General features: G+C 43.1%; 1 protein-coding gene and 1 long non-coding RNA gene across 2 annotated transcripts in view; one reads left to right on the forward strand and one right to left on the reverse strand.

The window, feature by feature from the left end:
* Positions 1-230: 230 nt before the first annotated feature.
* On the forward strand, positions 231-3172 carry LOC129813916 (uncharacterized). Its single transcript, XR_008753210.1, has 3 exons — positions 231-1477; positions 1607-1743; positions 1849-3172. It is a non-coding gene; the product is annotated as an uncharacterized LOC129813916 (long non-coding RNA).
* Positions 3173-3954: 782 nt separating this feature from the next.
* Positions 3955-27715, reverse strand: part of LOC129814543 (mitogen-activated protein kinase kinase kinase 20-like) — a gene marked incomplete at its 3' end in the record, with an annotated part of 35833 nt that continues 12072 nt past the window's right edge. Inside the window, exons 8-11 of the mRNA XM_055867719.1 lie at positions 22433-22507; positions 21583-21689; positions 4272-4410; positions 3955-4098 (exon numbers count right to left, since the gene is read on the reverse strand). Coding sequence (XP_055723694.1) covers positions 3955-4098; positions 4272-4410; positions 21583-21689; positions 22433-22507 — 465 coding nt within the window. The remainder of the gene's footprint in view (positions 4099-4271; positions 4411-21582; positions 21690-22432; positions 22508-27715) is intronic.

Below are 27715 nucleotides of genomic sequence, written 5' to 3' on the forward strand. Positions count from 1 at the left end.
AGAACAGCCATGTACTTTGCTCTCAACCAAGTAGAGCTTATAGGTCCAAGGCAGACGTTTTTTTCCGCAATATCAAATCATTTCTGGGTAACAATCAACTACCTTACTGTGATAGTTTACAATTTCATTGGTAGATTAAAAAAAAAATAATAATAGCTTCTTAGCAATTTCTCAAGCAATCATTTTTCTAGTACTGTCTGGGAGTTGTCTGAGTGTGGAAGGGAAAACCAGCTGTGATTGGCAGAGAGGTTTGGAACTTTCCTTCTTAATTAATAATTAACTAATTTACCATACTGGCGATGTCACTAGGTAGGCCAAAGAAGGCAACCACTCTTACAGCTCTAAAAGGGCATCATCATTATCAAATTTCACAGTATTACTCCAACCTCAGTGTGGAAATCTATAATGAACAAAAATATAAACGCAACATGCGACAATTTCAAACATTTACTGAGGTACAGTTTATATAAAACAGTTCATATGAGGAAATCAGTCAATTGATAAAAATGCATAAGGCCCTAATCTATAGATTTCACATGACTGGGAATACAGAAATGCATCACGTCTGATGAATGGCAAGACAATGGACCTCAGGATCACGTGACGGTATCTCTGTGTATTCAAATTGCCATCAATAAAATGCAATTTTTGCAAGCTTATTCTTGCCCATACCATAACCCTGGGGCGGCAGGTAGCCTAGTGGTTAGAGCTTTGGGCCAGTAACTGAAAGGGTGTTGGATTGAATCACTGAGCTGACAAGGTAAAAATCTGTCGTTCTGCCCCTGATCAAGGCAGTTAACCAACTGTTCCCCGGTAGGCCGTCATTGTAAATAAGAATTTGTTATTTTAACTGACTTGCCTGGTTAAATAAAGGTTACATAAATAATAGCCCCACCATGGGGCACTCTATTCACAATGTTGACATAAGCAAACCATGTTGTTGTGTGACACATTTTAGAGTGGACTTTTACCTTCCCCAGCACAAGGTTCACCTGTGTAATGATCATGATGTTTAATCATCTTCTTGATATGCCACATCTGTCAAGGGGATGGATTATCTTGGCAAAGGAGAAATGCTCACTAACAGAGATGTAAACAAATTTGTGTACAAAATTTAAGATAAATAAGCTTTTTGTGTGTATGGAACATTTCTCGGATTTCAGCTCATGAAACATGGGACCAACACTTTACATGTTGTATTTACATTTTTGTTCAGTGTATATAAAACCCATGAAAATCATGTTTTTGACTTCACTGGGCCTTAAAATGTTTGAGGCTCTGTTGCTATGCTCTGTGTGTGTGTTTACCAGGTGTAGTGATGTGCTGTTGTGCTGTCTGTGAGACATGTGTAACAGTTTATCGGTGTTGCTATGCGCTGTGTGTGTAATTCTGTGTTGCTAGGCGGTAGAGAGCTGGACAGCTGGACAGCTAGACTCAGGACCTGGCTCTGCTCAGTGTGGTCTGGCCGTCCTCACAGGTAACACACACACACTTATAAACAACATGACAATCCAGTTCTAATTACATCACCAACTTATGTTGTAACTGTCTCTTGGTATTCTCTGTTCAGTGGAATGATCTCCTCAACTACCCCCTCTCCCTCCAGCGGTAATGCAGTCTCTGGCTCGAAAGAACGTGCGAGCCGTTGGATAAGATGAACTTGACTGTGAACGTGACTAAGAAGTTTAAGGAGTTCAACCAGCCTGCCAGAGAGGGAGCATAAATACAGACCATACATGGAAGGTACAGTATACACTCCATTCTCTCCCCTTCTCATGAACACATACTTCCTAGTTCATTTATCTTCATTAACTTCACCCTCCTTTCCCTCCCCTCTTTCTCCCCCAGGTGAGAGATTGCACACTCAGAGTGGGGTGATCACTGAGGCCCGTCTGAAGGAGTTAACCCCCTCTATGCCAGTAATCTCAGTACAAGCTGTACCAAACAAAAGACAATGCATAATATCTATGAGCTTCCTCTGTACAAGACCAAGCTGAGAGGAACCACTTATGGCTGGACCTTCAGCCTCGAGACCAGAGAGAGACCAGCTAAATTGGTACTGGCCGGGGTGGCACTGCTGGTCAGTGTGTAGAGGTAAGGGATAGGTGTTAGGGGGTGAGGAGGGAGGGCAGCAGAGAGACCAGCCAAGTTGGTACTAGCTGGGGTACCCGGGGTGGCACTGCTGGTCAGTGTGTGAGTGAGCTGTCAGGGTAGGCAGGAGAAATTAGGTGAAGAAGGATGAGGGGCCTGCTCCTTTGTTGGTTTAAGGGATTTTGGAGACGTTGGAACAGAGTGAGGTAGTTATTTCATTAGTTGTTCGTGGGCTGTGTCTTTTCCTCATTATGTTGCTCAGTGTGAGAGAAGTTACTTTAGGTAAAAAGTGTTACTACATAATCTCTCAAACCAGGTTTGATGCTGAAATACAGTATAAAGACATTTGTATGGTATTGTTTTAGCACCTGAAAGCTATATGAAAATAAAAAATGTTTGTCATATTACTTAAATGAAAATATCAGTATTTATCTGAATTTATTGAAAAACAATACAATATATAAAGAGAAGGGAGCTGCAAAATAATTTTACACATTTGATCACAGTAAGAATCCATTTGATCACAGTAAGGATCCATTTGATCACAGTAAGAATCCATTTGATCACAGTAAGAATCCATGTGATCACAGTAAGAATCCATTTGATCACAGTAAGAATCCATTTGATCACAGTAAGAATCCATTTGATCACAGTAAGAATCCATTTGATCACAGTAAGAATCCATAAATTGAATTCAAAGTTTAGTTTTTGAACGAATGAACTGTATCAATGGTCTAAAAGCATAGAACATTGGATGGTACCCTGACTTGTCCTAGCCTCCACAAACTGCTCTCTGGTCTATGTAACACTTGTTAATATGGCACATCAGTTGCATACCACTTTAAAGGCTTCAATACACCAGAACAACATGACAGTTAGCAGGAGGAAATCCACACTGCTGACAATTCTTCACTATTATCCCCTAAAGTCCTCACAACTGGGGGTGGATAAATTTGGCTTAAATTAAAAAATAAAATAATTATGTAACAAAAACAAAATTGTGTGTGTGTGTACCTTCCAAGTACCGCTGTGTGTTTGTGTGTTCTCCTAGTCACTGTCGTGGTCAGACCAGCTCAGCTCCACCACGTTCATGTCTAATGCCGCAGCAGTGGCGGCCATATTGATTTTGGTTCCCTGTCGCACGCTGCAAGTCTTAGAAGAGTTCTGATTGGATGTTGTCCACATGCTCATCTGTACTCCTGACCTCAGCCCCTGACCTCTGACCCCCAACTCACTCCTGACCTTATGACTTATGACCCCAGCCCTATCACCCCTGACCACTACCACCCCCAGGTCACCTATCTCACCCTTGTTCATGTCCATGTCACCTACCCCCTCTACCCCATCAATATCAACTAAAGACAGCATGTCCCCAAACAAACTGCCCCCACTCAGCTCCCTAAACATGGACTGTAGCCTCCCTCCCTCCATACTCCCCCCCTTCACAATCTTCTCCTCCTTCATTCGCTCCCTCGATCCCTCTTGTCTCCCACTCTCCCCCCAACCCCTCTCCTCCCTCTCAGTCTCCCCCTCTACCTCTCCAATCCCACCCTGGAACCCCTTTAGCATGATCTGTAAACGCCCCCCCTCACCTAGCGCCAGACACCCCCCAACTATCCCTCCCTCAAACTCCCTCTCCTTCTCTCTCTCTCCCCAGGTTACCTCTAACCCTCCATCCCCAGCTGCCTCCCCAAGACTGCTTGATAAGCCTCTAAGCATGGACTGGAACCCCCCTATTCCCCTGTCCATCCCTCCCTCTATTCCCCTGTCCATCCCTCCCTCCATTCCCCTGTCCATCCCTCCCTCTATTCCCCTGTCCATCCCTCCCTCCATTCCCCTGTCCATCCCTCCCTCCCTTCCCCTGTCCATCCCTCCCTCCATTCCCCTGTCCTTCTCTCCATTGCTGAGGGTTCGGATGAGGCAGGATATCTTGGCGCTGTTGGACTCCTGAGACTGAGAGTGGAAGAATGACTCCGAACTGATGCCTGATGCTATAGGGGAGAAGAACTGAAAGAGAGAAAGAAATATGGGGATGGAGACGGGGGAGTGACGGGCTTGATACTCTACAACGTGACTCTTTCTAATATTTCATCTCAAATAAGGTTGTAAAACAAATAGAACACGTACATGAATGAAGCAGTGTGGTCTTTGAAACCCGGCCAAACATGTAGGCTACTCACAGGTGTCACATTGGACCTCTCCCTCAGTCTCTCCTCCCACAGTTTCAGTCTTTGCTCTCTCTCCTCCAGCTCCTTCTCTTTAGTGCCCAGGTCTCTCTCCAGCCTCCGCAACCTCTCCAACGTGACATCTATCTCACACCTACAGAGAGGAGAGCTACTGTTATATTATGCCCATTGTCTATTCCCTTACATTATCTAGAGCTCTAAATTCAAGTCAATTCAAAGGGCTTTATTGGCATGGGAAACATACAGTTGAAGTCGGAAGTTTACATACACTTAGGTTGGAGTCATTAAAACTCGTTTTTCAACCACTCCACAAATTTCTTGTTAACAAACTATAGTTTTGGCAAGTTGGTTAGGACATCTACTTCGTGCATGACACAAGTAATATTCCCAACAATTGTTTACAGACAGATTATTTCACATAAAATTCACTGAATCACAATTCCAGTGGGTCAGAAGTGTACATACGTTGACTGTACCTTTAAACAGCTTGTAACATTGTAGAAACTAATGGCATGGCTTTAGAAGATTCTGATTGACATAATTTGAGTCAATTGGTGGTGTACCTGTGGATGTATTTCAAGGCCTACCTTCAACCTCAGTGCCTGTTTGCTTGACAAGACATCAGAAAAAAAAATTGTAGACCTCCACAAGTCTGGTTCATCCTTGGGATCAATTTCCAAATGCCTGAAGGTACCACGTTCATCTGTACAAACAATAGTACGCAAGTATAAACACCATGGGACCACGCAGCCGTCATACCGCTCAGGAAAGAGACGCGTTCAGTCTCCTAGAGATGAACGTACTTTGGTGCGAAAGTGAAAATTAATCCCAGAACAACAGCAAATGACTTTGTGAAGATGCTGGAGGAAACAGGTACAAAAGTGTCTATATCCACTGTAAAACAAGTCCTATATCGACATATAACAAGTCTTATATCAACCGGTCAGCAAGGAAGATGCCACTGCTCGAAAACCACCATAAAAAAGCCAGACTACGATTTGCAACTGCACATGGGGACAAAGATGGTACTTTTTGAAGAAATGTCCTCTGGTCTGATGAAACAAAAATAGAACTGTTCGGCCATAATGACCATTGCTATGTTTGAAGGAAAAAGGGGGAAGCTTGCAAGCCAAAGAACACCATCCCAACCGTGAAGCACGGGGGTGGCAGCATCATGCTGTGGGGGTGATTTGCTGCAGGAGGGTCTGTTGCACTTCACAAATTAGATGGCATCATGAGGGAGGAAAATTATGTGGATATATTGAAGCAACATCTCAAGACATCAGTCAGGAAGTTAAAGCTTGGTCACAAATGGGTCTTCCAAATGGACAATGACCCCAAGCATACTCCCAAAGTTGTGGCAAAATGGCTTAACCTGTTTGGGGTGCAAGCCCGAAATCGGAACGAAAATGACAACAGCTGCAGGGCGCGAAATTGAAAATATATTTTTTTTAAATATTTAACTTTCACACATTAACAAGTCCAATACAGCATTTGAAAGATAAACATCTTGTCAATCCAGCCAACATGTCCGATTTTTTAAATGTTTTACAGAGAAAACACCACATATATTTATGTTAGCTCACCACCAAATACAAAAGTGGACAGACACGTATGAATATGATTATGATGTATGAATTATGATTCAAGAAGCATGCACAAGCCAACCGAAATAAACTAAAACCAACCTAAAGAACCCAGAAAAAACTACCTCAGATGACAGTCATATAACATGTTACACAATAAATCTATGTTTTGTTCATAAAAAGTGCATATTTTAGCTATAAATCAGTTTTACATTGATGCTACCATAAATGCTACCACATAACTACAGTCTGAATCCAGACGGGAGTAGCCAGAGAAAATACATACACCAACGTCGACTACTAATTACACCTCATAAAACATTTCAGAAAAACATATGGTGGATAGCTAATGAAAGACAGATATCGTGTGAATAAAGCCAATATTTCCGATTTTTTAAGTGTTTTACAGCGAAAACACAATATATCGTTATATTAGCTAACAACATAAGCTAGCATAAGGCAGCACTAGCATAAGTCAAGCGCTAGCCTAGCACAGTTAGCAGAGTTAGCATACAACAGTTCGACAGATATATGAAAAAGCATCCCAAATTGGGTCCTTATCTTTGTTGATATTCCATCAGAATGTTGTAACGGGGTCCATTGTCCAGTAGAGTCTTTAGTTGGGTTCCAGAACGAACTATTTCCCTCTTTGGTAAGCAAGCACAATAGCATTGCGGCGCTAATCTGTCTTTCTTCAAAAAATTCTTCCGTCGCATGACATCTAAAGTCCAGAATAAATTGCAATAATATAATTAAAGTATATTGAAAAAACATACTTTAGGATGATTTTGTGACATGTATCAAATAATATCGAAGTCAGAGATCATATTCACCGTTATCGACCTTCTTCCAGTAGCCGAGACCAAATTATGCTTCGCGCCCGGAAATTTTTTTTAACTGCGCAGGTCTCACAAGAAGGTGTGTTATTCAGTCCATGGACGAGATATTCGACTGCTTTCAATTCTCACTTCCGCATTACAGCCTGATGAAGGCGTGTGACGTGTTTCTACGGTCCTAAGTCTAATGACCTTTTATAGACAAGGTCTTAAAGAGACACATCGCATTTTGGAAATCTCAATTCGGCTGGGAAAATGGCTGTAAAAATATTTCTGTTCGACTTAGAGAAACAATTCAAACCTTTTTAGAAACTATAGACTGTTATCTATCCAACAGTAGTAAATATATGCATATTGTAAAATAAAAAGTTTCTTAGGAGGCCGTTTGAAAATGTGCACATATTTTCCAGTTTTTTCAATATTCAGCTTGCAGCCCAAACAGGTTTTAAGGACAACAAAGTCAAGGTATTGGAGTGGCCATTACAAAGCCCTGACCTCAAGCCTATAGAACATTTGTGGGCAGAACTGAAAAAGCGTGTGTGAGCAAGGCCTACAAACCTGACTCAGTTACACCAGCTCTGTCAAGAGGAATGGGCCAATATTCACCCAACTTATTGTAGGAAGCTTGTGGAAGGCTACCCAAAACATTTGACCCAAGTTAAACATTTTAAAGGCAATGCTACCAAATACTAATTGAGTGTATGTAAACTTCTGACCCACTGGAAATGTGATGAAAGAAATAAAAGCTGAAATAAATAATTCTCTCTACTATTATTCTGACATTTCACATTCTTAAAATAAAGTGGTGATCCGAACTGACCTAAAACAGGGCATTTTTACTAGGATTAAATGCCATGAATTGTGAAAAACTGAGTTTAAATGTAATTTGGCTGAGGTGTATGTAAACTTCCGACTTCAACTGTATATATACAGTGCTGTAACGATGTGCAAATGGTTAGGGTACAAAAGGAAAAATAAATAAACGTAAATATGGGTTGTATTTACAATGGTGTTTGTTCTTAACTGCCTGCCCTTTTCTTGTGACAACAGGTCACAACTTTTGCTGATATGATTGCACACTGGTATTTCACCCAGTGGATATGGGAGTTTACCAAAATTGGGATTGTTTTTGAATTCTTTGAGGGTCTGTGTAATCTGAAGGAAATATGCACCTCTAATATGGTCATACATTGGGCAGAAAGTTAGGAAGTGCAGCTCAGTTTCCACCTCATTTTGTGGGCAGTGTGCACATAGCTTGTCTTCTCTTGAGAGTCATGTCTGCCTACGGCAGCCATTTTCAAAAGCAAGGCTACGCACACTGAGTCTGTACATAGTCAAAGCTTTCCTTAAGTTTGGGTCAGTCACAGTGATCAGGTATGCTGCCAATGTGTACTCTCTGTTTGGGGCCAAATAGCATTCTAGTTTGCACTGTTTTTTTGTGAATTCTTTCCAATGTGTCAAGTAATTCTCTTTTTGTTTTCTCATGATTTGGTTGGGTCTAATTGTGTTGCTGTCCTGGAGCTCTGTGGGGTCTGTTTGTGAACAGAGCTCCAGGAACAGATTGCTTAGTGGACTTTTCTCCAGGTTCATCTCTCTGTAGGTGATGGCTTTGTTATGGAAGGTTTGGGAATCGCTTCCTTTTAGGTGGTTGTAGAATTTAACAGCTCTTAGTGGCTATCGGCCTAATTCTGCTCTGAATGCATTATTTTGTGTTCTACGTTGTACACAGAGCATATTTGTGAAGAATTCTGCATGCAGAGTCTCAATTTCGTGTTTGTCACATTTTGTAAATTCATGGTTGGTGAGCGGACCACAAATCTCACAACCATAAAGGGCAATGGGTTCTATAACTGATTCAAGTACCTAATCGGTATGTCGAATTTGATGTTCCTTTTGATGGCATAGAATGAATGCCCTTCTTGCCGTGTTTCTGAGATCATTCACAGCTTTGTGGAAGTTACCTGTGGCGCTGATGTTTAGGCCAAGTTATGTATAATTGTTTGTGTGCTCTAGGGCAATGGTGTCCTAGATGGAATTTGTATTTGTGGTCCTGGCGACTGGACCTTTTTTGGAACACCATTATTTTTGTCTTATTGAGATTTACTGTCAGGGCCCAGGTCATGCAGAACCTGTGCAGAAGATCTAGGTTCTGCTGTAGGCCCTCCTTGGTTGGTGACAGAAGCATGAGATCATCAGCAAACAGTAGACATTTGACTTCAGATTCTAGTAGGGTGAGCCCGGGTGCTGCAGACTGTTCTAGTGCCCGCGCCAATTTGTTGATATAGATGTTGAAGAGGGTGGGACTTTATCCCTTTTTCCCTCCACGGCCCTGTGGAAAGAAATGTGTGTGTTTTTTGCCAATTTGAACCGCAGACTTGTTGTTTGTGTACATGAACTTTATAATGTTGTATGTTTTTCCACCAACACCACTTTCCATCAATTTGTATAGCAGACCCACATGCCAAATTGAGTCAAAGGCTTTTTTTAAATCAACAAAACATGAGAAGACTTTGCCTTTATTTTGGTTTGTTTGTTTGTCAATTAAGGTGTGCAGGGTGAATATGTGGTCTGTCGTACAATAATTTGGTAAAAAGCCAATTTGACATTTGCGCAGTACATTGTTTTCACTGAGGAAATGTACAAGTCTGCTGTTAATGATAACGCAGAGGATTTTCCCAAGGTTGCTGTAGACGCATATCCCACAGTAGTAATTGGGGTCAAATTTGTCTCAACTTTTGTGGATTGGGGTGATCAGTTCTTGGTTCCAAATATTGGGGAAGATGCCAGAGCTAAGGATGATGTTAAAGAGTTTAAGTATAGCCAATTGGAATTTGTGGTCTATATATTTTATCATTTCATTTAGGATACCATAAACACCACAGGCCTTTTTGGGTTGGAGGGTTTTTATTTTGTCCTGTAGTTCATTCAAGGTAATTGGAGAATCCAGTGTGTTCTGTTAGTCTTTACTAGTTGATTCTAAGATTTGTATTTGATCATGTATATGTTTTTGCTGTTTATCTTTGGTATAGAGACAAAAAGATTGGAGAAGTGGCTTACCCATACATCTCCATTTTGAATAGATAACTCTACGTGTTGTTGTTTGTTTAGTGTTTTTCAATTTTCCCAGAAGTGGTTAGAGTCTATGGTTTCTTCAATTACATTGAGCTGATTTCTGATGTGCTGTTCCTTCTTTTTCCCGTATTGTACTTCTGTATTGTTTTAGTGATTCACCATATTCAAGGCATAGACTCAGGTTTTCTGGGTCTCTATGTTTTTGGTTGGACAGGTTTCTCAATTTCCTTCTCAGGTTTTTGCATTCTTCATCAAACCATTTGTCATTGTTGTTAATTTTCTTCGGTTTTCTGTTAGACATTTTTTAATTGATAGGGAAGCTGAGAGGTCAGATATATACTGTTCAGATGTTCTACTTCCAAGTTTACACCTTCACTATTACAGTGGTATGTTTTGTCCAGTAAGTTGTCTAAAAGTGAATGAATTTGTTGTTGCCTAATAGTTTTTTGGTAGGTTTCCACACTGCATTCTTTCCATCTATAGCATTTGTTTATATTACTCAGTTCCTTTGGCTTTGATGCCTCATGATTGAGTATTGCTCTGTTCAAGATGACTGTGATTTTGTTGTGATCTGATAGGGGTGTCAGTGGGCTGACTATGAATGTTCTGAGAGACTCTGGGTTGAGGTCAGTGATAAAGTAGTCTACAGTACTACTGCCAAGAGATGAGCTGTCGGTGTACCTACCATAGGAGTCCCCTTTAAGCCGAACTTTGACTATGTACATACCCAGTGTGCGACAGAGCTGCAGGAGTTGTGACCCGTTTTTGTTGTCATAGTTGTGCCTAGGGGGGCATGGGGGAGAGGGAATGCGGTCACCTCCAGGCAGGTGTTTGTCCTCCTGTGTGCTGAGGATGTCAGGTTCTTGTCCGGTTCTGGCATTAGGTCGCTCTCTATCTAGTGCTGGCGGTTTATTCCACTACGGGGCACTGTTTAGTCTGTGATATGAAATTATATAATGGAACACACACACACAACACCTAAATATACAGACATCTGACGCATGGACATATCTCCCTCCCCCTCTCCCTAAACTCTTCCAACTATCCCTTTCTTCAAACTTCTCCCTTTCTTCAAACTTCTCCCTCTCTTCAAACTTCTCCCTCTCTTCAAACTTCTCCCTCTCTTCAAACTTCTCCCTCTCTTCAAACTTCTCCCTCTCTTCAAACTTCTCCCTCTCTTCAAACTTCTCCCTCTCTTCAAACTTCTCCCTCTCTCCGAACCCCAATCGCACTGCTCGTCTCCTATTCCTACTTCTCTCAGCCTCTTAAAGCCCTCCTCACAACATTTCCCATCTGTAAACCTTCCTCCAATGACAACCCCCACTATCTCTCCCTCCCACTGTCTCCAACTCTTCTCCCTCTCTTCCTCTCTCCCTCCCTCCCCCTCCCCCCACTCTCTCTCCCTCCCCGTCCCTCCCCTTCTCTGTCCCTCCCCCCACTTTCATCCTACTACTCTCCCCCCACTCTTTTCTCCTCTCTCTCTCAATCTCTCTCTCCTTCCCCCTCTCTCTCTTCCCCACTCTCTCCCTCCCTTCCCATTTGTCTCCCTCCCTCTCCCTCTCCCCCACTCTCTCCCTCCCACAGTCTCCAACCCCTCTCTCACCCCCTCTCTCTCTCTAACCTCTCCCACCATCTCTCCCTCCCACTCTCTTCCTCCTCCTCTCTCCACACTCTCCCGCTCACCTCCACTCTCTCCCTCCCTTCCCACTTGTCTCCCCCACTCCTATCCCCCCCCCCCCCCACTCTCCCTTCCCCACTCCCTCCCTTCAGTTCAGTTGTATGGTCAGGTGCCACAAAAAAGGACTTAGGAAAATTGCAATGGCTCAAAACAGGGCAGCACGGCTGGCCCTTGGATGTACACAGAGAGCTAATATGAATTATATGCATGTCAATCTCTCCTGGCTCAAAGTGGAGGAGAGATTAACTTCATCACTACTAATATTTATGAGAGGCATTGACATGTTGAATGCAGGTTTGTAGTTTTTCAACTCTTTGCCTATCGAATATACAGTGTCTATGGGGTCATATTGCACTTCCTATGGCTTCCACTAGATGTCCACAGTCTTTAGAACCTTGTTTGATGCTTCTACTGTGAAGTGGGGGCGAATGAGAGGGGATTGAGTGAATTTCATGAATTTATTTGCACCATAATTTGCAAAAAAATTCATGAAAAATCCTACAATGTGATTTTCTGGATTTTTCTTTCTCATTTTGTCTGTCATAGTTGAAGTGTACCTATGATGAAAATGACAGGCCTCTCTCATCTTTTTAAGTGGGAGAACTTGCACAATTGGTGGCTGACTAATTACTTTTTTGCCCCACTGTACATACACATGGAGTTAGTACTACAGACATGTGGTAGTGGTGGAGTAGGGGCCTAGGGGCACAAAGTGTGTTGTGAAATCTGTGAATGTATTGTAATGTTTTTAAAATTTGATAAAATACTTCCCTCCCCCTCTCTCTCCCTTCCCCTGCTCTCTACTTCCCCCTCTCTCTTCCTCGCTCTCCCCCACCCTTGCTCTCCCCCACCCTCTACCCCCTCTCTCTCCCACACTCTCGCTCTCCCCCTCTCTCCTCCCAACTCTCTCCCCCACTCTCTCCCTCCCCCTTTCCCTCCCCCACTATCTTTTATTTTTTTATTTTTTTATTTCACCTTTATTTAACCAGGTAGGCTAGTTGAGAACAAGTTCTCATTTACAACTGCGACCTGGCCAAGATAAAGCATAGCAGTGTGAAGAGACACACTGGAGTTACACATGGAGTAAACAATAAACAAGTCAATAACACAGTAGGGGAAAAAATGAGTCTATATACATTGTGTGCAAAAGGCATGAGGAGGTAGGCAATAAATAGGCCATATCCCCCTCCTCCCCCAACTCTCTCCCCTTAACCTATCCCTCCACTTCTCTCTCCCCAACTCTCTCCCCCCACTCTCTCCCTCCTCCACCCTCTCCCTCCCCCTCTCGCACCCAGATCTTTCCACTCATTCTCTATTCTTCTCTCATAATTGATGATATTGCCACACTCATGTCAAACACGAACAGAATCTGTCACCCTCTTCCTCCTTTCTCTCCTCCCTCTTCTCTATTCTCTCTTCATCAGTGTTTTATTTTCCTCTACATTTTGTGTCCTGTCTAAATAGTGCCCCCCTTCCCTCTTTTTCCCATACTTGACTTCTAGCTCCCCCCTATATGCTTCTTATGTGAACTCTTTCTTCTTCCTGCCGCTCTCTGTCTACCCCCCTCCTCCCTTGGTCTCTGGTGGAAACAGGCTAAGTAGAGGTTTCCAGAGAGTCTTATTATAGACTAAAGCCAACGAGCCAGCAGGGTCATGCATTCAACTTCTCTCCTGAGACACACACACACACACACACACACACACACACACACACACACACACACACACACACACACACACACACACACACACACACACACACACACACACACACACACACACACACACACACACACACACTGGGGCCTCTTGTTAGGTTGTGAGTGTATACAGTGAGCCCTGCTCTCTGTCCTGTGTCTGTTTTTTTTTATTTAACCTTTATTTAACCAGGTAGGCTAGTTGAGAACAAGTTCTCATTTACAACTGTGACCTGGCCAAGATATAGTTAAAGAGTTATACATGGAAGAAGCGTACAGTCAATAACACAATAGAAAAAAAGAAAGTCTATATACAGTGTGTGCAAATGGCGTGAGGAGGTAAGGCAATAAATAGGCCATAGTAGTGGAGTGATAGATGAGCAGATGATGATGTGCAAGTAGTGAAACTGGTGTGCAAAAGAGCATAAAAGTAAATAAAATCCAATATGGGGATGAGGTAGGTGGATTGGGTGGGCTATTTACAGATGGACTATGTACAGCTGCAGCGATCGGTTAGCTGCTCAGATATCGGATGTTTAAAGTTAGTGAGGGAAATGTAAGTCTCCAGCTTCAGCGATTTTTGCAATTCGTTCCAGTCACTGGCAACAGAGAACTGGAACGAAAGACGGCCAAAGCAGGTGTTGGCTTTGGGGATGACCAGTGAGATATACCTGCTGGAGCGCGGGCTACGGGCCGGTGTTGTTCTCGTGACCAGTGAGCTGAGATATAGCGGAGCTTTACCTAGCATAGACTTATAGATGACCTGGATCCAGTGGGTTTGGCGACAAATATGTAGCGAGGGCCAGCCGACTAGAGCATACAGGTTGCAGTGGTGGGTGGTATATGGGGCTTTGGTAACAAAACAGATGGCTCTGTGATAGACTGCATCCAGTTTGCTGAGTAGAGTATTGGAAGCTATTTTGTAGATGACATCGCCGAAGTCGAAGGATCGGTAGGATAGTCAGTTCTACTGTGGTAAGTTTGGCGGCGTGAGTGAAGGAGGCTTTGTTGTGAAGTAGAAAGCCAATTCTAGATTTGATTTTGGATTGGAGATGTTTGATATCTTTTTAGTGACAGGGGGCAGCATTCGGAAATTCGGATGAATGACGTGCCCAAAGTAGACTGCCTGTTACTCAGGCCCAGAAGCTAGGATATGCATATACTTGGTAGCATTGGATCTAAAGCACTCTGAAGCTTCTAAAATTGTTAACTTGTTTGGGATGGGGGCAGCATTTTCACGTTTGGATGAAAAGCGTGCCCAGAGTAAACTGCCTGCTACTCAGGCCCAGATGCTAGGATATGCATATTATTAGTATATTTGGATGGAAAACACTCTGAAGTTTTAAAAACTGTTTGAATGATGTCTGTGAGTATAACAGAACTCATATGGCAGGCGAAAACTTGAGAAGATATCCAACCAAGAAGTGGGAAATCTGAGGTTTGTAGTTTTTCAACTCTTTGCCTATCGAATATATGGGGTCATATTGCACTTCCTATGGCTTCCACTAGATGTCCACAGTCTTTAGAACCTTGTTTGATGCTTCTACTGTGAAGTGGGGGCGAATGAGAGGGGATTGAGTAAGGTCTCTCCCAGAATGCCATGAGCTGACCATGCGCGTTCACGTGAGAGTTAGCTTGAGTTCCATTGCATTTCTGAAGATAAAGGAATTCTCCGGTTGGAACATTATTGAAGATTTATGATAAAAACATCCTAAAGATTGATTCTATACTTCGTTTGACATGTTTCTACGAACTGTAATATTACTTTTTTGACTTTTCGTCTGAACTAAGCGATCGTGCATTGAGCATTTGGATTTCTGGGCTAAACGCACGAACAAAAAGGAGGTATTTGGACATAAATTATGGACGTTATCGAACAAATCAAACATTTATTGTGGAACTGGGAATCTTGGGAGTGCATTCTGATGAAGATCATCAAAGGTAAGTGAATATTTATAATGCTATTTCTGACTTCTGTTGACTCCTCTGCTTGGTTGGAAAATGTTTGTATGCTTTTGAGTGCGGGGCGCTGTCCTCAGATAATCGCATGCTATGCTTTCGCCGTAAAGCCTTTTTGAAATCTGACAAAGCGGCTGGATTAACCTGTTTGGGCTGCAGGGGCAGTATTGAGTAGCCAGATAAAAGGTGCCCATTTCAAACGGCCTCGTACTCAATTCTTTCTCGTCAATATGCATATTATTATTACTATTGGATAGAAAACATTCTCTAGTTTCTAAAACCGTATTAATTATATCTGTGACTAAAACAGAACTCATTTGGCACAAACTTCCTGACCAGGAAGTGGAAAGTCTGAAATCAAGGCTCTGTTCTAGGTCCTGCCTATAAATGGGCATGATACGTATTAGTATACATGCACGTCATACACCTTCCCCTAGATGTCAAGAGGTAGTGAGAGAAGAAATGGAGTGTTTATCTTGGTCTGAAGTGGAATAAATTCTCTTGGAATGACGTGTCACCCATTTCCTGTTTTCAGGAAGGCGCGAGAAGGAACCGGGGATTGCCTTCTGAAAAGCTGTCGTTATAGGCGACTACTATCTCCGGCTTTGATTTTATTTGATACATGTGACAATATCATCGTAAAGTATGTTTTTTCAATATAGTTTAATCAGATCATTGAAATTTTTTCGAGAGTTTTGCCGTGTTCCGTTCTCTTCCGTTTGTTGACATGGAGAGATTAGCGCCATTTGGCAAGTGTGCTTGCTAAATCGAGAGGGAAAAAGGCCGTTCTAAATCCAAACAACGATTGTTCTGGACAAAGGACCCCTTGTACAACATTCTGATGAAAGATCAACAAAAGTAGGACCCATTTTATGATGCTATTTCATATATCTGTTGAACATGTTGTGCTAGTCGTTTGCGCCTAGCTTTTGTGTACTCTCTCGCCTACCTAAGCTGTATGTAGTAATTAAGTTATTTTTAGAATTCTAACGCGGCGATTGCATTAAGAACTAGTGTATCTATAATTTCCTATACAACATGTATTTTTTAGTTATGTTTATGAATAGCTATTTGGTCAGAATATGTGTGTCAGAAAAAGTGTCAGAAAAATATCCGGATGTTGTGGGAAAAATATGCTACATTAGCACAATGTATAACCACTGATTTCAGCTCTAAATATGCACATTTTCGAACAAAACATAAGTGTATGTATAACCTGATGTTATAGGACTGTCATCTGATGAAGCTTATCAAGGTTAGTCAAAAATTATATATCTTTTGCTGGTTTGTTACGATCGCTAACCTTTGCTACTGGGGAATGGCTTGTGTTTCTGGCTATTGTGGTAAGCTAATATAACGCTATATTGTGTTTTCGCTGTAAAACACTTAATAAATCGGAAATATTGGCTGGAATCACAAGATGCTTGTCTTTCATTTGCTGTACACTATGTATTTTTCAAAAATGTTTTATGATGATTATTTAGGTATTTGACGTTGGTGTCTGTAATTATTATGGCTGCTTTCGGTGCAATTTCTGATTGTAGCTGCAATGTAAACTATGATTTATACCTGAAATATGCACATTTTTCGAACAAAACATAGATTTATTGAATAACATGTTATAAGACTGTCATCTGATGAAGTTGTTTGTTGGTTAGTTTGGTTGGTTCTTGGTTAGTTAGGTTGGCTTTGTGCATTCTACCTGTGCTGTGAAAAATGTCTGTCCTTTTTTGTATTTGGTGGTGAGCTAACATAAATATACGTGCTGTTTTCGCTGTAAAACATTTTTTAAAAATCGGACATGTTGGCTGGATTCACAAGATGTGTACCTTTCATTTGCTGTATTGGACTTGTTAACCTGTTGGGGATGGGGGCGCTGTTTAGACTATTTATGCTAATGTGGCTAATTTTTTAAACGGCTTCCCACAAAATCCTTGATCGTACAATATGCATATTATTATTATTATTGGATAGAAAACAGTCTATAGTTTCTATAGGAGTTGAAATTTTGTCTCTAAGTGGAACAGAGCCCATTCTACAGCAATTTCCCTGACATGGAGTCAGATTTGAGAAACGTTGGCCACTTTTCTGAAGTCATTTAAACGGGCACTGTCGTTGCTATGACTATACGGACACTTCTTACGTCTTCCCCTGGATGCCTTTACGTGATGACGATTCCAACGGGCTCGATTGCTCGTTCACAGGCCCTACAAATGAAAAAAACCTTTAGCTAGCAAGTCTTTTCTTGCTGCGTAACGCGCGTGGAAGACACCGACCCTCTCCTGTTCCAAGCGTTAGTTTAGCCTGTTATATTTCTCCGGTCATCTTTTCACTCGTTATAGGAGTTACAAACATCACAAAGTAGTTAATTTAAAGCGTTTTATAGCAATTTATATCCGTTTAGTGCGATTTTGGGACATTTATTTTTGCAACGATGTGAAAAGTTGGGCACGCTTTTCAGTTCATCCCGAACGTAGTTGACATTTCCACATGGCAAGAGGACAGCTTTCCACCAAAAGACGATTTCTCCCAAGAAAGGATCCTTTGCCCAAGATACTGATGGAAGAACAGCTCAAGGTAGGACATTTTTATTATGATAAATCGTGTTTCTGTCGAAACATTTTAGTGGCTTAGGACGCCATGTTTTTTGACGTAGCTTCGCTTGGCGCAAACTGTATTGAAAAGTAAGGATAAATTAAAAAATGTAATAACGCAATTGTATTAAGAATTAAATTGTCTATCAATCCCTGTCCACCCTATATTTTTTAGTCACGTTTATGAGTATTTATGTATAAGAGTAGATCACTGTCTAAGTGGCGCAAGGACGTTTTCTTTACCAGCTTGTCTACATTTCACATTGTCTAACCATGATTTTGGTGGCTAAATATAAACATTTTCGATCAAACTGTATATGCATGTTGTAATGTGATGTTACAGGAGTGTCATCGGAAGAATTCTGAGAAGGTTAGTGAAAAAATTAATATCTTTTGGCGATGTTGACTTTTATCGCTCACTTTGGCTAGAATCAATGCTGGGCTGCTAATTGCTATGTGCTAAGCTAATATAACGATTTATTGTGTTTTCGCTGTAAGACACTTAGAAAATCTGAAATATTGTCTGTATTCACAGGATCTGTGTCTTTCGATTCGTGTATGCTGTGTATTTTTACGAAATGTTTGATGATTAGTAGTTAGGTAAACACGTTGCTCATTGTAATTATTCTAGTCCATTTGTGATGGTGGGTGCAATTGTAAACTATGCCATATACCTGAAATATGCACTTTTTTCTAACAAAACCTATCCCATACCATAAATATGTTATCAGACTGTCATCTAATGAGTTTTTTTGTTGGTTAGGGGCTATAAATATCTTAGTTTAGCCGAATTGGTGATGGCTACTGGTGTTGGTGGACAAATAAAAGATGGTGGATTATGCTAATGTGTTTTTAGGTAATAGATGTACATCTTTACATATTGTGTCTTCCCTGTAAAACATTTTAAAAATCGGAAATGTTGACTGGATTCATAAGATCTGTGTCTTTCATTAGCTGTATTGGACTTTAATGTGTGAAAGTTAAATATTTTAAAAAAATATTTTTTTTGAATTTCGCGGCACTGGTTTTTCAGTGGGGGGGGGGGGGAGTGCCGCTAGCGCCACGCTGATCCTAGACAGGTTAATGTGTGAAAGTAAAATATTTCAAAAAAATATATTTTGAATTTCACGCCCTGCACTTGAAGTGGCTGTTGTCAAATTGTGGCCGGCCTCGGGCTTGCAGCCAGAAGAAGTTAACAAGAAGTTCATCTTTTAACCGATGTATAAGACTTGTATTTTAATTAATGTTTATTATTACTATTTCTGTCATTTGAATTTGGAGCTCTGCAATTTCACAGGATGTTGTCGAGGTGGGTCGCTAGCGGCACGCCTGCGCCAAACAGGATATGAGTCTGGAAGGAGAGTTTACAGTCTAGCCAGACACATAGGTATTTGTAGTTGTCCACATATTATAGGTCAGAACTGTCCAGAGTAGTGATGCTAGTCAGGCGGGCGGGTGCGGGCAGCGAACGGTTGAAAAGCATGCATTTGGTTTTATTAGCATTTAAGAGCAGTTGGAGGCCACGGAAGGAGTGTTATATGACATTGACGCTCATTTGGAGGTTGTTAACCTCTCTAGGGTATGTGGGACGGTAGCGTCCCACCTCGTTAACTGCCAGTGAAACTGCAGGGCGCTAAATTCAAAACAACAGAAATCCCATCATTTAAATTCCTCAAACATACAAGTATTTTACACCATTTTAAAGCTACACTTGTTGTAAATCCAGCCGAAGTGTCCGATTTCAAAAAGGTTTTACGACGAAAGCACACCAAACGATTATGTAGGTATCCGCCAAGTCACAGAAAAAGACAGCCATTTTTCCAGCTGAAGAGAGGAGTAACAAAAAGCAGAAATAGAGATAAAATGAATCACTAACCTTTGATAATCTTCATCAGATGACACTCATAGGACTTCATGTTACAAAATACATGTATTTTTTGTTCGGTAAAGTTCATATTTATATCCGAAAATCTGAGTTTAGGCAAGACGCACCTGTATCACTTGGCAAAAAGCCTGAGAAAATGCAGAGCACCAAATTAAAATTAATTATTATGAAAATTACTATAAAATCAAACTTTCATTAAACCACACATGAAAGATACCAAATTAAAACTACACTGGTTGTGAATCCAGCCAACATGTCAGAATTCAAATAGGCTTTTCAGCGAAAGCATGCGATGCTATTATCTGAGCATAGCACCATAGTAAACAAAAGAGAGAAAACATTTCAACCCTGCAGGCACGACACAAAACGCAGAAATAAAAATATAATTCATGCCTTACCTTTGACGAGCTTCTGTTGTTGGCACTCCAATATGTCCCATAAACATCACAAATGGTCCTTTTGTTCCATTAATTTCGTCGATATATATCCAAAATGTCCATTTATTTGGCGCGTTTGATCCAGAAAAACACCGGTTCCAACTTGCTCAAACGTGACGACAAAATATCTCAAAGGTTACCTGTAAACTTTGCCAAAAAATGTCAAACTACTTTTGTAATACAACTTTAGGTATTTTTTAACGTTAATAATCAATATATTGAAGACGGGATGATATGTGTTCAATACAGGATTAAAACGAAATGTTGCATGCCTTCTGTTTGATTGAAGCGCATGTCCAGGACACCTGGAGTGCCTCGACTTCAAGATGACCGTATTTCTTCATTACACAAAGGAATAACCTCAACCTATTTCTCAGGACTGTTGACATCTAGTGGAAGCCGTAGGAACTGCAAGCAATTCGCTTAGAAATCTGGTATCCCAATGAAAACACATTGAAAAGACAGTTTCCTCAACAACAAAAAAATCTGAATGGTTTGTCCTTGGGGTTTCGCCTGCTAAATAAGTTCTGTTACACTCACAGACATGATTCAAACAGTTTTAGAAACTTCAGAGTGTTTTCTATCCAAATCTACTAATAATATGCATATCTTATAACCTGGGGATGAGTAACTGGCAGTTGAATTTGGGTATGCTTTTCATCCAAACATGAAAATGCTGCCCCCTACCCTAGAGAAGTTTACACAGTGTCCAAAGAAGGGCCAGATGTATACAGAATGGTGTCGTGTGCGTAGAGGTGGATCAGGGAATCACCAACAGCAAGAGCGACATCGTTGATATATACAGAGAAAAGAGTCGGCCCGAGAATTTAACCCTGTGGTACCCCCATAGAGACTGCCAGAGGTCCGGACAACAGGCCCTACGATTTGACACGCTGAACTCTGTCTGCAAAGTATTTGGTGAACCAGGCGAGGCAGTCATTTGAGAAACCAAGGCTATTGAGTCTGCCGATAAGAATATGGTGATTGACAGAGTTGAAAGCCTTGGCCAGGTCGATGAAGACGGCTGCACAGTACTGTCTTTTATCGATGGCGGTTATGATATCGTTTAGAACCTTGAGCGTGGCTGAGGTGCACTTACGACCAGCTCAGAAACCGGATTGCACAGCCGAGAAGGTACGGTGGGATTCGAAATGGTCAATGATCTGTTTATTAACTTGGCTTTCGAAGACTTTAGAAAGGCAGGGCAGGATGGAAATATGTCTATAACAGTTTGGGTCTAGAGTGTCACCCCCTTTGAAGAGGGGGATGACCGCGGCAGCTTTCCAATCTTTAGGGATCTCAGACGATACGAAAGAGGTTGAACATACTGGTAATAGGGGTTGCAACAATGGCGGCGGATAATTTTAGAAAGAGAGGGTCCAGATTGTCTAGCCCAGCTGATTTGTACGGGTCCAGGTTTTGCAGCTCTTTCAGAACATCTGCCATCTGGATTTGGGTGAAGGAGAAGCTGGGGAGGCTCGGGCAAGTAGTAGTTTAAACAATCCATACTGTGCTTACTGTACCACCTGCATTGCACACACACATGCACGCACACTGCGTACCTCCACTGGTCCTTGTTGTGTAGGAATGAGTTACACTGGTCTGGTAGTCTGCTGTCATTAGACATGGTCTCCAGAGTCCCCAACACCTGCTTAAAGACCGGACGCTCCTAGAAAAAACCCACACACACACACGATATCAAGTCAACACTGCAACTGCAGCTTTTTAGATTCTTCAGCTAAGCCTAAAAAAAATCTATTGTACACATTAAGAAAATACTATAGTGTACTGTGGTAGGAATACTATAGTATTTATTCACTGTCGTGTTTTTGCAGACTTTACTGTAATATTTACTGCAGTGTTTTTGCAGACTTTACTGTAATATTTACTGTAGTGTTTAATATAATATTTACTGCAGTGTTTACTGTAATATATACTGTAGTGTTTACTGTAAAATATACTGTAGCGTTTACTGTCATATGTACTGTAGTGTTTTTGCAGACTTTACTGTAGTATTTACTGTAGTGTTTACAGTAGTGTTTACTGTAATATATACTGTAGTGTTTACTGTAATATATACTGTAGTGTTTACTGTAGTGTTTACTGTAATATATACTGTAGTGTTTTTGCTGACTTTACTGTAGTATTTACTGTAGTGTTTACTGTAGTGTTTACTGTAGTGTTTTGGGGGACAGTACTGTAGTATTTACGCACATTAGGACTGTATCGATAGTTCACGCTTCTGTAACAGTTCATAGTATGCCAGACTTCAGAGCCCAGGTTACTAAGTTCAGTACCAGCTGCTGCGTTGTCCAACTCTGGCCCTGGAGAATTATAAGGGTGCGCAGGATTTTGAGTATCCAGGGCCAGATATGGCAATCAGAGTGGTAGCCCTGACCTTTGCCCTCTCACCTTTGGTTCAGCCTGCCAGCATCTCTTCATCAGGTCAGCGAAGCTAGGCGGACAACTGGTGGGAATGGTCAGCCTCTGTAACAGACATACAGGAACCATATACAGTCGCTTGCGAAAGTATTCACCCCCTTGTCATTTTTCCTATTTGTTTGCCTTACAACCTGGAATTAAAATTGACTTTTTGGGGGTTTGTATCATTTGATTTACACAACATGCCTACCACTTTCAAGATGCAAAATATTTTTTCTTGTGAAACAAACCAGAAATAAGACAAAAGAACAGAAAACTTGAACGTGCATAACTATTCACCATCCAAAGTCAATACTTTGTAGAGCCACCTTTTGCAGCAAATACAACTGCAAGTCCCTTGGGGTATGTCTCTATAAGCTTGGCACACCCATTCTTCAAGGCAAAACTGCTCCAGCTCCTTCAAGTTGGATGGGTTCCGCTGATTTTAAATCATACCACAGATTCTCAATTGTATTGAGGTCTGGGCTTTGACAAGGCCATTCCAAGACATTTAAATGTTTACCTTAAACCACTCAAGTGTTGCTATAGCAGTATGCTTAGGGCCATTGTCCTGCTGGAAGGTGAACCTCCATCCCAGACCTCACTATATACAAACTAACAAAACAACAAACGACCGTGAAGCTAAATAACGTAAGTGCACAGACAAGCAACAAACGTTCAACATAGACAACTACCCACAAAAGCCTACTGCCTATGGCTGCCTTAAATATGGCTCCCAATCAGAGACAATGAATGACAGCTGTCTCTGATTGAGACCCAATCTAGGCAGCCATAGACATAACTAGACAACCTCACTCTTCTCTACCCCATACCAACTAAATAAATAACAGAAAAAGGAACAATAGGTCAGTAACGTGACATAACCCCCCCCTTAAGGTGCGAACTCCGGGCGCACCAGCATAAAGTCTAGGGGAGGGTCTGGGTGGGCGTCTGTCCACGGTGGCGGCTCTGGCGCTGGTCGTGGTCCCCACCCCACCATAGTCACTACCCGTTTTCGTAGCCTCCTCCAAATGGCCACCCTCCAAATTAACCCCACTGGACTAAGGGGCAGCACCGGACTAAGGGGCAACACCGGACTAAGGGGCAGCACCGGACTAAGGGGCAGCACCGGACTAAGGGGCAGCACCAGGATAAGGGGCAGCACCAGGATAAGGGGCAGCACCAGGATAAGGGGCAGCACCAGGATAAGGGGCAGCTCCGGACTGAGGGACGGATCCTGGCTGGCTGACGGATCATGGCTGGCTGGCGGATCCTGGCTGGATGACGGATCCTGGCTGGATGATGGCTCTGGCTGGTCATGGCTCGCTGACGGCTCTTGCTGGTCATGGCTCGCTGACGGCTCTGGCTGGTCATGGCTCGCTGACGGCTCTGGCTGGTCATGGCTCGCTGACGGCTCTGGCTGGTCATGGCTCGCTGACGGCTCTGGCTGGTCATGGCTCGCTGACGGCTCTGGCTGGTCATGGCTCGCTGACGGCTCTGGCTGGTCATGGCTCGCTGACGGCTCTGGCTGGTCATGGCTCGCTGACGGCTCTGGCTGGTCATGGCTCGCTGACGGCTCTGGCTGATCCTGTCTGGCGGAAGGCTCTGGCTGATCCTGTCTGGCGGAAGGCTCTGGCTGATCCTGTCTGGCGGAAGGCTCTGGCTGCTCCTGTCTGGCGGAAGGCTCTGGCTGCTCCTGTCTGGCGGAAGGCTCTGGCTGCTCCTGTCGGGCGGAAGGCTCTGGCGGCTCCTGTCGGGCGGAAGGCTCTAGATGCTCCTGTCGGGCAGAAGGCTCTAGCGGCTCCTGTCTGGCGGACGGCTCTGTAGGCTCATGGCAGACGGGCGGCTTTGCAGGCTCATGACAGACAGGCGGCTTTGAAGGCTCAGTACCGACGGGCGGCTTTGAAGGCTCAATACAGACGGGCAGTTAATGCGGCAGACGGACAGTTCAGGCGCCGTTGGGCAGACGGACAGTTCAGGCGCCGCTGGGCAGACGGCAGACTCTGGCCGGCTGAGACGCACTGTAGGCCTGGTGCGTGGTACCGGAACTGGAGGTACCGGGCTAAGGACACGCACCTTCAGGCTAGTGCGGGGAACAACAACAGGGCACACTGGACTCTCGATGCGCACTATAGGCCTGGTGCGTGGTACCGGACCTGGAGGTACCGGGCTGAGGGCACGCACCTCAGGGCGAGTGCGGGGAGAAGGAACAGTGCGCACAGGGCTCTGGAGACGCACAGGAGGCTTGGTGCGTGGCGCCGGGACTGGAGGCACTGGGCTGGAGACACACACCATAGGGCTAGTGCGTGGAGGAGGAACAGGGCTCTGGATACGCACTGGAAGCCTGGTGGGTGGTGTAGGCACTGGTGGTACTGGGCTGGAGCGGGGAGGTGGCGCCGGAAATACCGTACCGTGCAGGCGTACTGGCTCCCTTGAGCACTGAGCCTGCCCAACCTTACCTGGTTGTATGCTCCCCGTAGCCCGACCAGTGCGGGGAGGTGGAATAACCCGCACCGGGCTATGTAGGCGAACCGGGGTCACCATGCGTAAGGCTGGTGCCATGTAAGCCGGCCCGAGGAGACGCACTGGTGGCCAGATATGTAGGGCCGGCTTCATGACATCCGGCTCAATACTCAATCTAGCCCTGCCAGTGCGGGGAGGTGGAATAACCCGCACCGGGCTATGCACACGTACAGGAGACACCATGCGCTCTACTGCGTAACACGGTGTCTGCCCGTACTCTCGCTCTCCACGGTAAGTACAGGGAGTAGGCGCAGGTTTCCTACCTGACTTCGCCACTCTCCCTTTAAGCCCCCCCAAGAAATTTTTGGGGTTTACTCACAGGCTTCCTTGCTAGTCGCGTACCCTCATAGCTCCGGTTCCTCTCTCCGGTTGCCTCTGCTCTCCTAATCGCCTCCAGCTGTTCCCATGGGAGGCGATCTCTTCCAGCTCGGATCTCCTCCCATGTGTAGCAACCCTTGCCGTCCAATACATCCTCCCATGTCCACGAGTCCTGGTTACTTTGCCGCTGTTGTTGGTTCCGCTCACGCTGCTTGATCCTTGGTTGGTGGGTAGTTCTGTCACGATCGTCTTCTTGAGACAGAATGGACCAAGGCGCAGCGTGTGCAAAATACATCTTCTTTTATTGAGAAGAGAGAGAAAACACAAAACGAACACTATATACAAACTAACAAAACAACAAACGACCGTGAAGCTAAATAACATAAGTGCACAGACAAGCAACAAACGTTCAACATAGACAACTACCCACAAAAGCCTACTGCCTATGGCTGCCTTAAATATGGCTCCCAATCAGAGACAATGAATGACAGCTGTCTCTGATTGAGACCCAATCTAGGCAGGCATAGACATAACTAGACAACCTCACTCTTCTCTACCCCATACACATACAACACCCCTAGACTAGACAAAACACACAAAGACAACCCACCCCAACTCACGCCCTGACCAACTAAATAAATAACAGAAAAGGGAACAATAGGTCAGGAACGTGACAAGTCTCAAAACTCTGGAAGATTGAAACAGGTTTCCCTCAAAAATGTCCCTGTATTCAGCGCCATCCATCCTTGCATCTATTCTGACCAGTTTTCCAGTACCAGTGCCGATAAAAAACATCCCCACAGCATGATGCTGCCACCACCATGCTTCACTGTGGGGATGTTGTTCTTGGGGTGATGAGGGGTGTTGGATTTGCACCAGACATAGCATTTTCCTTGATGGCCAAAAAGCTACATTTTGTCTCATCTGACCAGAGTACCTTCTTCCATATGTTTGGGGAGTCTCCCATATGCCTTCTGGCGAACACCAAACGTGTTTGCTTATTTTTTTCTTTAACTTCTTGACGCTAGGGGCCAGAATGTTTTATTTTTTTTAAATAACGTTCCCAAGGTAAACGGACGATTTCTCAGGCCCAGATCATAGAATATGCATATAATTTACAGATTAGGATAGAAAACACTCCAACATTTCCAAAACTGTCAAAATATTGTCTGTGAGTATAACAAAACTGATTCTGCAGGCGAAAACCTGAGGAAATCCAACCCGGAAGTGCTTTTTTTAGTTTTTATCCCTGTTCTGTTGCCTTCCCCTCTTCCATTTAAAGGCGTACCAACCAGATTCCTTCTCCAATGGCTTCCTCAGGCTGTGACCAGGCTTTAGACATAGTTTCAGGCTTTTATTTTGAAAAATGAGCGAGATTTTTCAAAGCGAGTCAGGGTGTCCTTTGATTAGTTCCTGCGCGCGAGAGGGGTAGCTCGACATTTAATTTCTCTCTTTTATTGAATAGGTTACCGTCCGGTATGTTAAAAACAACCTGAGGATTGATAATAAAAAACGTTTGACATGTATCTACGAACATTATGGATACTTTTTGGAATTTTCTTCTGCCTTTCAGGACCGGAACGAGCATGTCGTTTTCTGACCATAACGTGCAACCCAAATGGCGTTTTTTTGTTATAAAACTAATATTTATCGAACAAAAATAACATTTATTGTGTAACTGGGAGTCTCGTGAGTGCAAACATCCGAAGATTATCAAAGGTAAGCGATTCATTTTATTGCTTTTCTGACTTTCGTGACCAAGGTAATATAAGGCTAACTGTTCTAGCATTGACTGATACACTCACAAACACTTGGATTGCTTTCGCTGTAAAGTATATTTTCAAAATCTGACACGATAGGTGGATTAACAACAAGCTAAGCTGTGTTTTGGTATATTTCACTTGTGATTCCATGATTATAAATATTTTTAGGATTATTTTTGAATTAGGTGCTCTGCAATTCAGTGGTTGTTTAGGGAAATGATCCCGGTAACGGGATCCGTAGCGTCAAGAAGATTTATTAAGCAATGGCTTTTTTTCTGGCCACTCTTCCGTAAAGCACAGCTCTGAGAAGTGTATGGCTTAAAGTGGTCCTATGGACAGATACGCCAATCTCCGCTGTGGAGCTTTGCAATTCCTTCAGGGTTATCTTTGGTCTCTTTGTTGCCTCCCTGATTAATGCCTGGTCTGTGAGTTTTGGTGGGTGGCCCTTTCTTGGCAGGTTGTGGTGCCAAATTCTTTCAATTTTTTAATAATGGATTTAATGGTGCTCCGTGGGATGTTCAAAGTTACGGATATTTTTTATAGCCCAATCCTGATCTGTATTTCTCCACAACTTTGTCCCTGACCTGTTTGGAGAGCGCCTTGGTCTTCATGGTGCCGCTTGCTGGGTGGTGCCCCTTGCTTAATGGTGTTGCAGACTCTGGTGCCTTTC

The sequence above is a fragment of the Salvelinus fontinalis genome, chromosome 17 (assembly GCF_029448725.1).
Source record: "Salvelinus fontinalis isolate EN_2023a chromosome 17, ASM2944872v1, whole genome shotgun sequence".
Taxonomy (NCBI): domain Eukaryota; kingdom Metazoa; phylum Chordata; class Actinopteri; order Salmoniformes; family Salmonidae; genus Salvelinus; species Salvelinus fontinalis.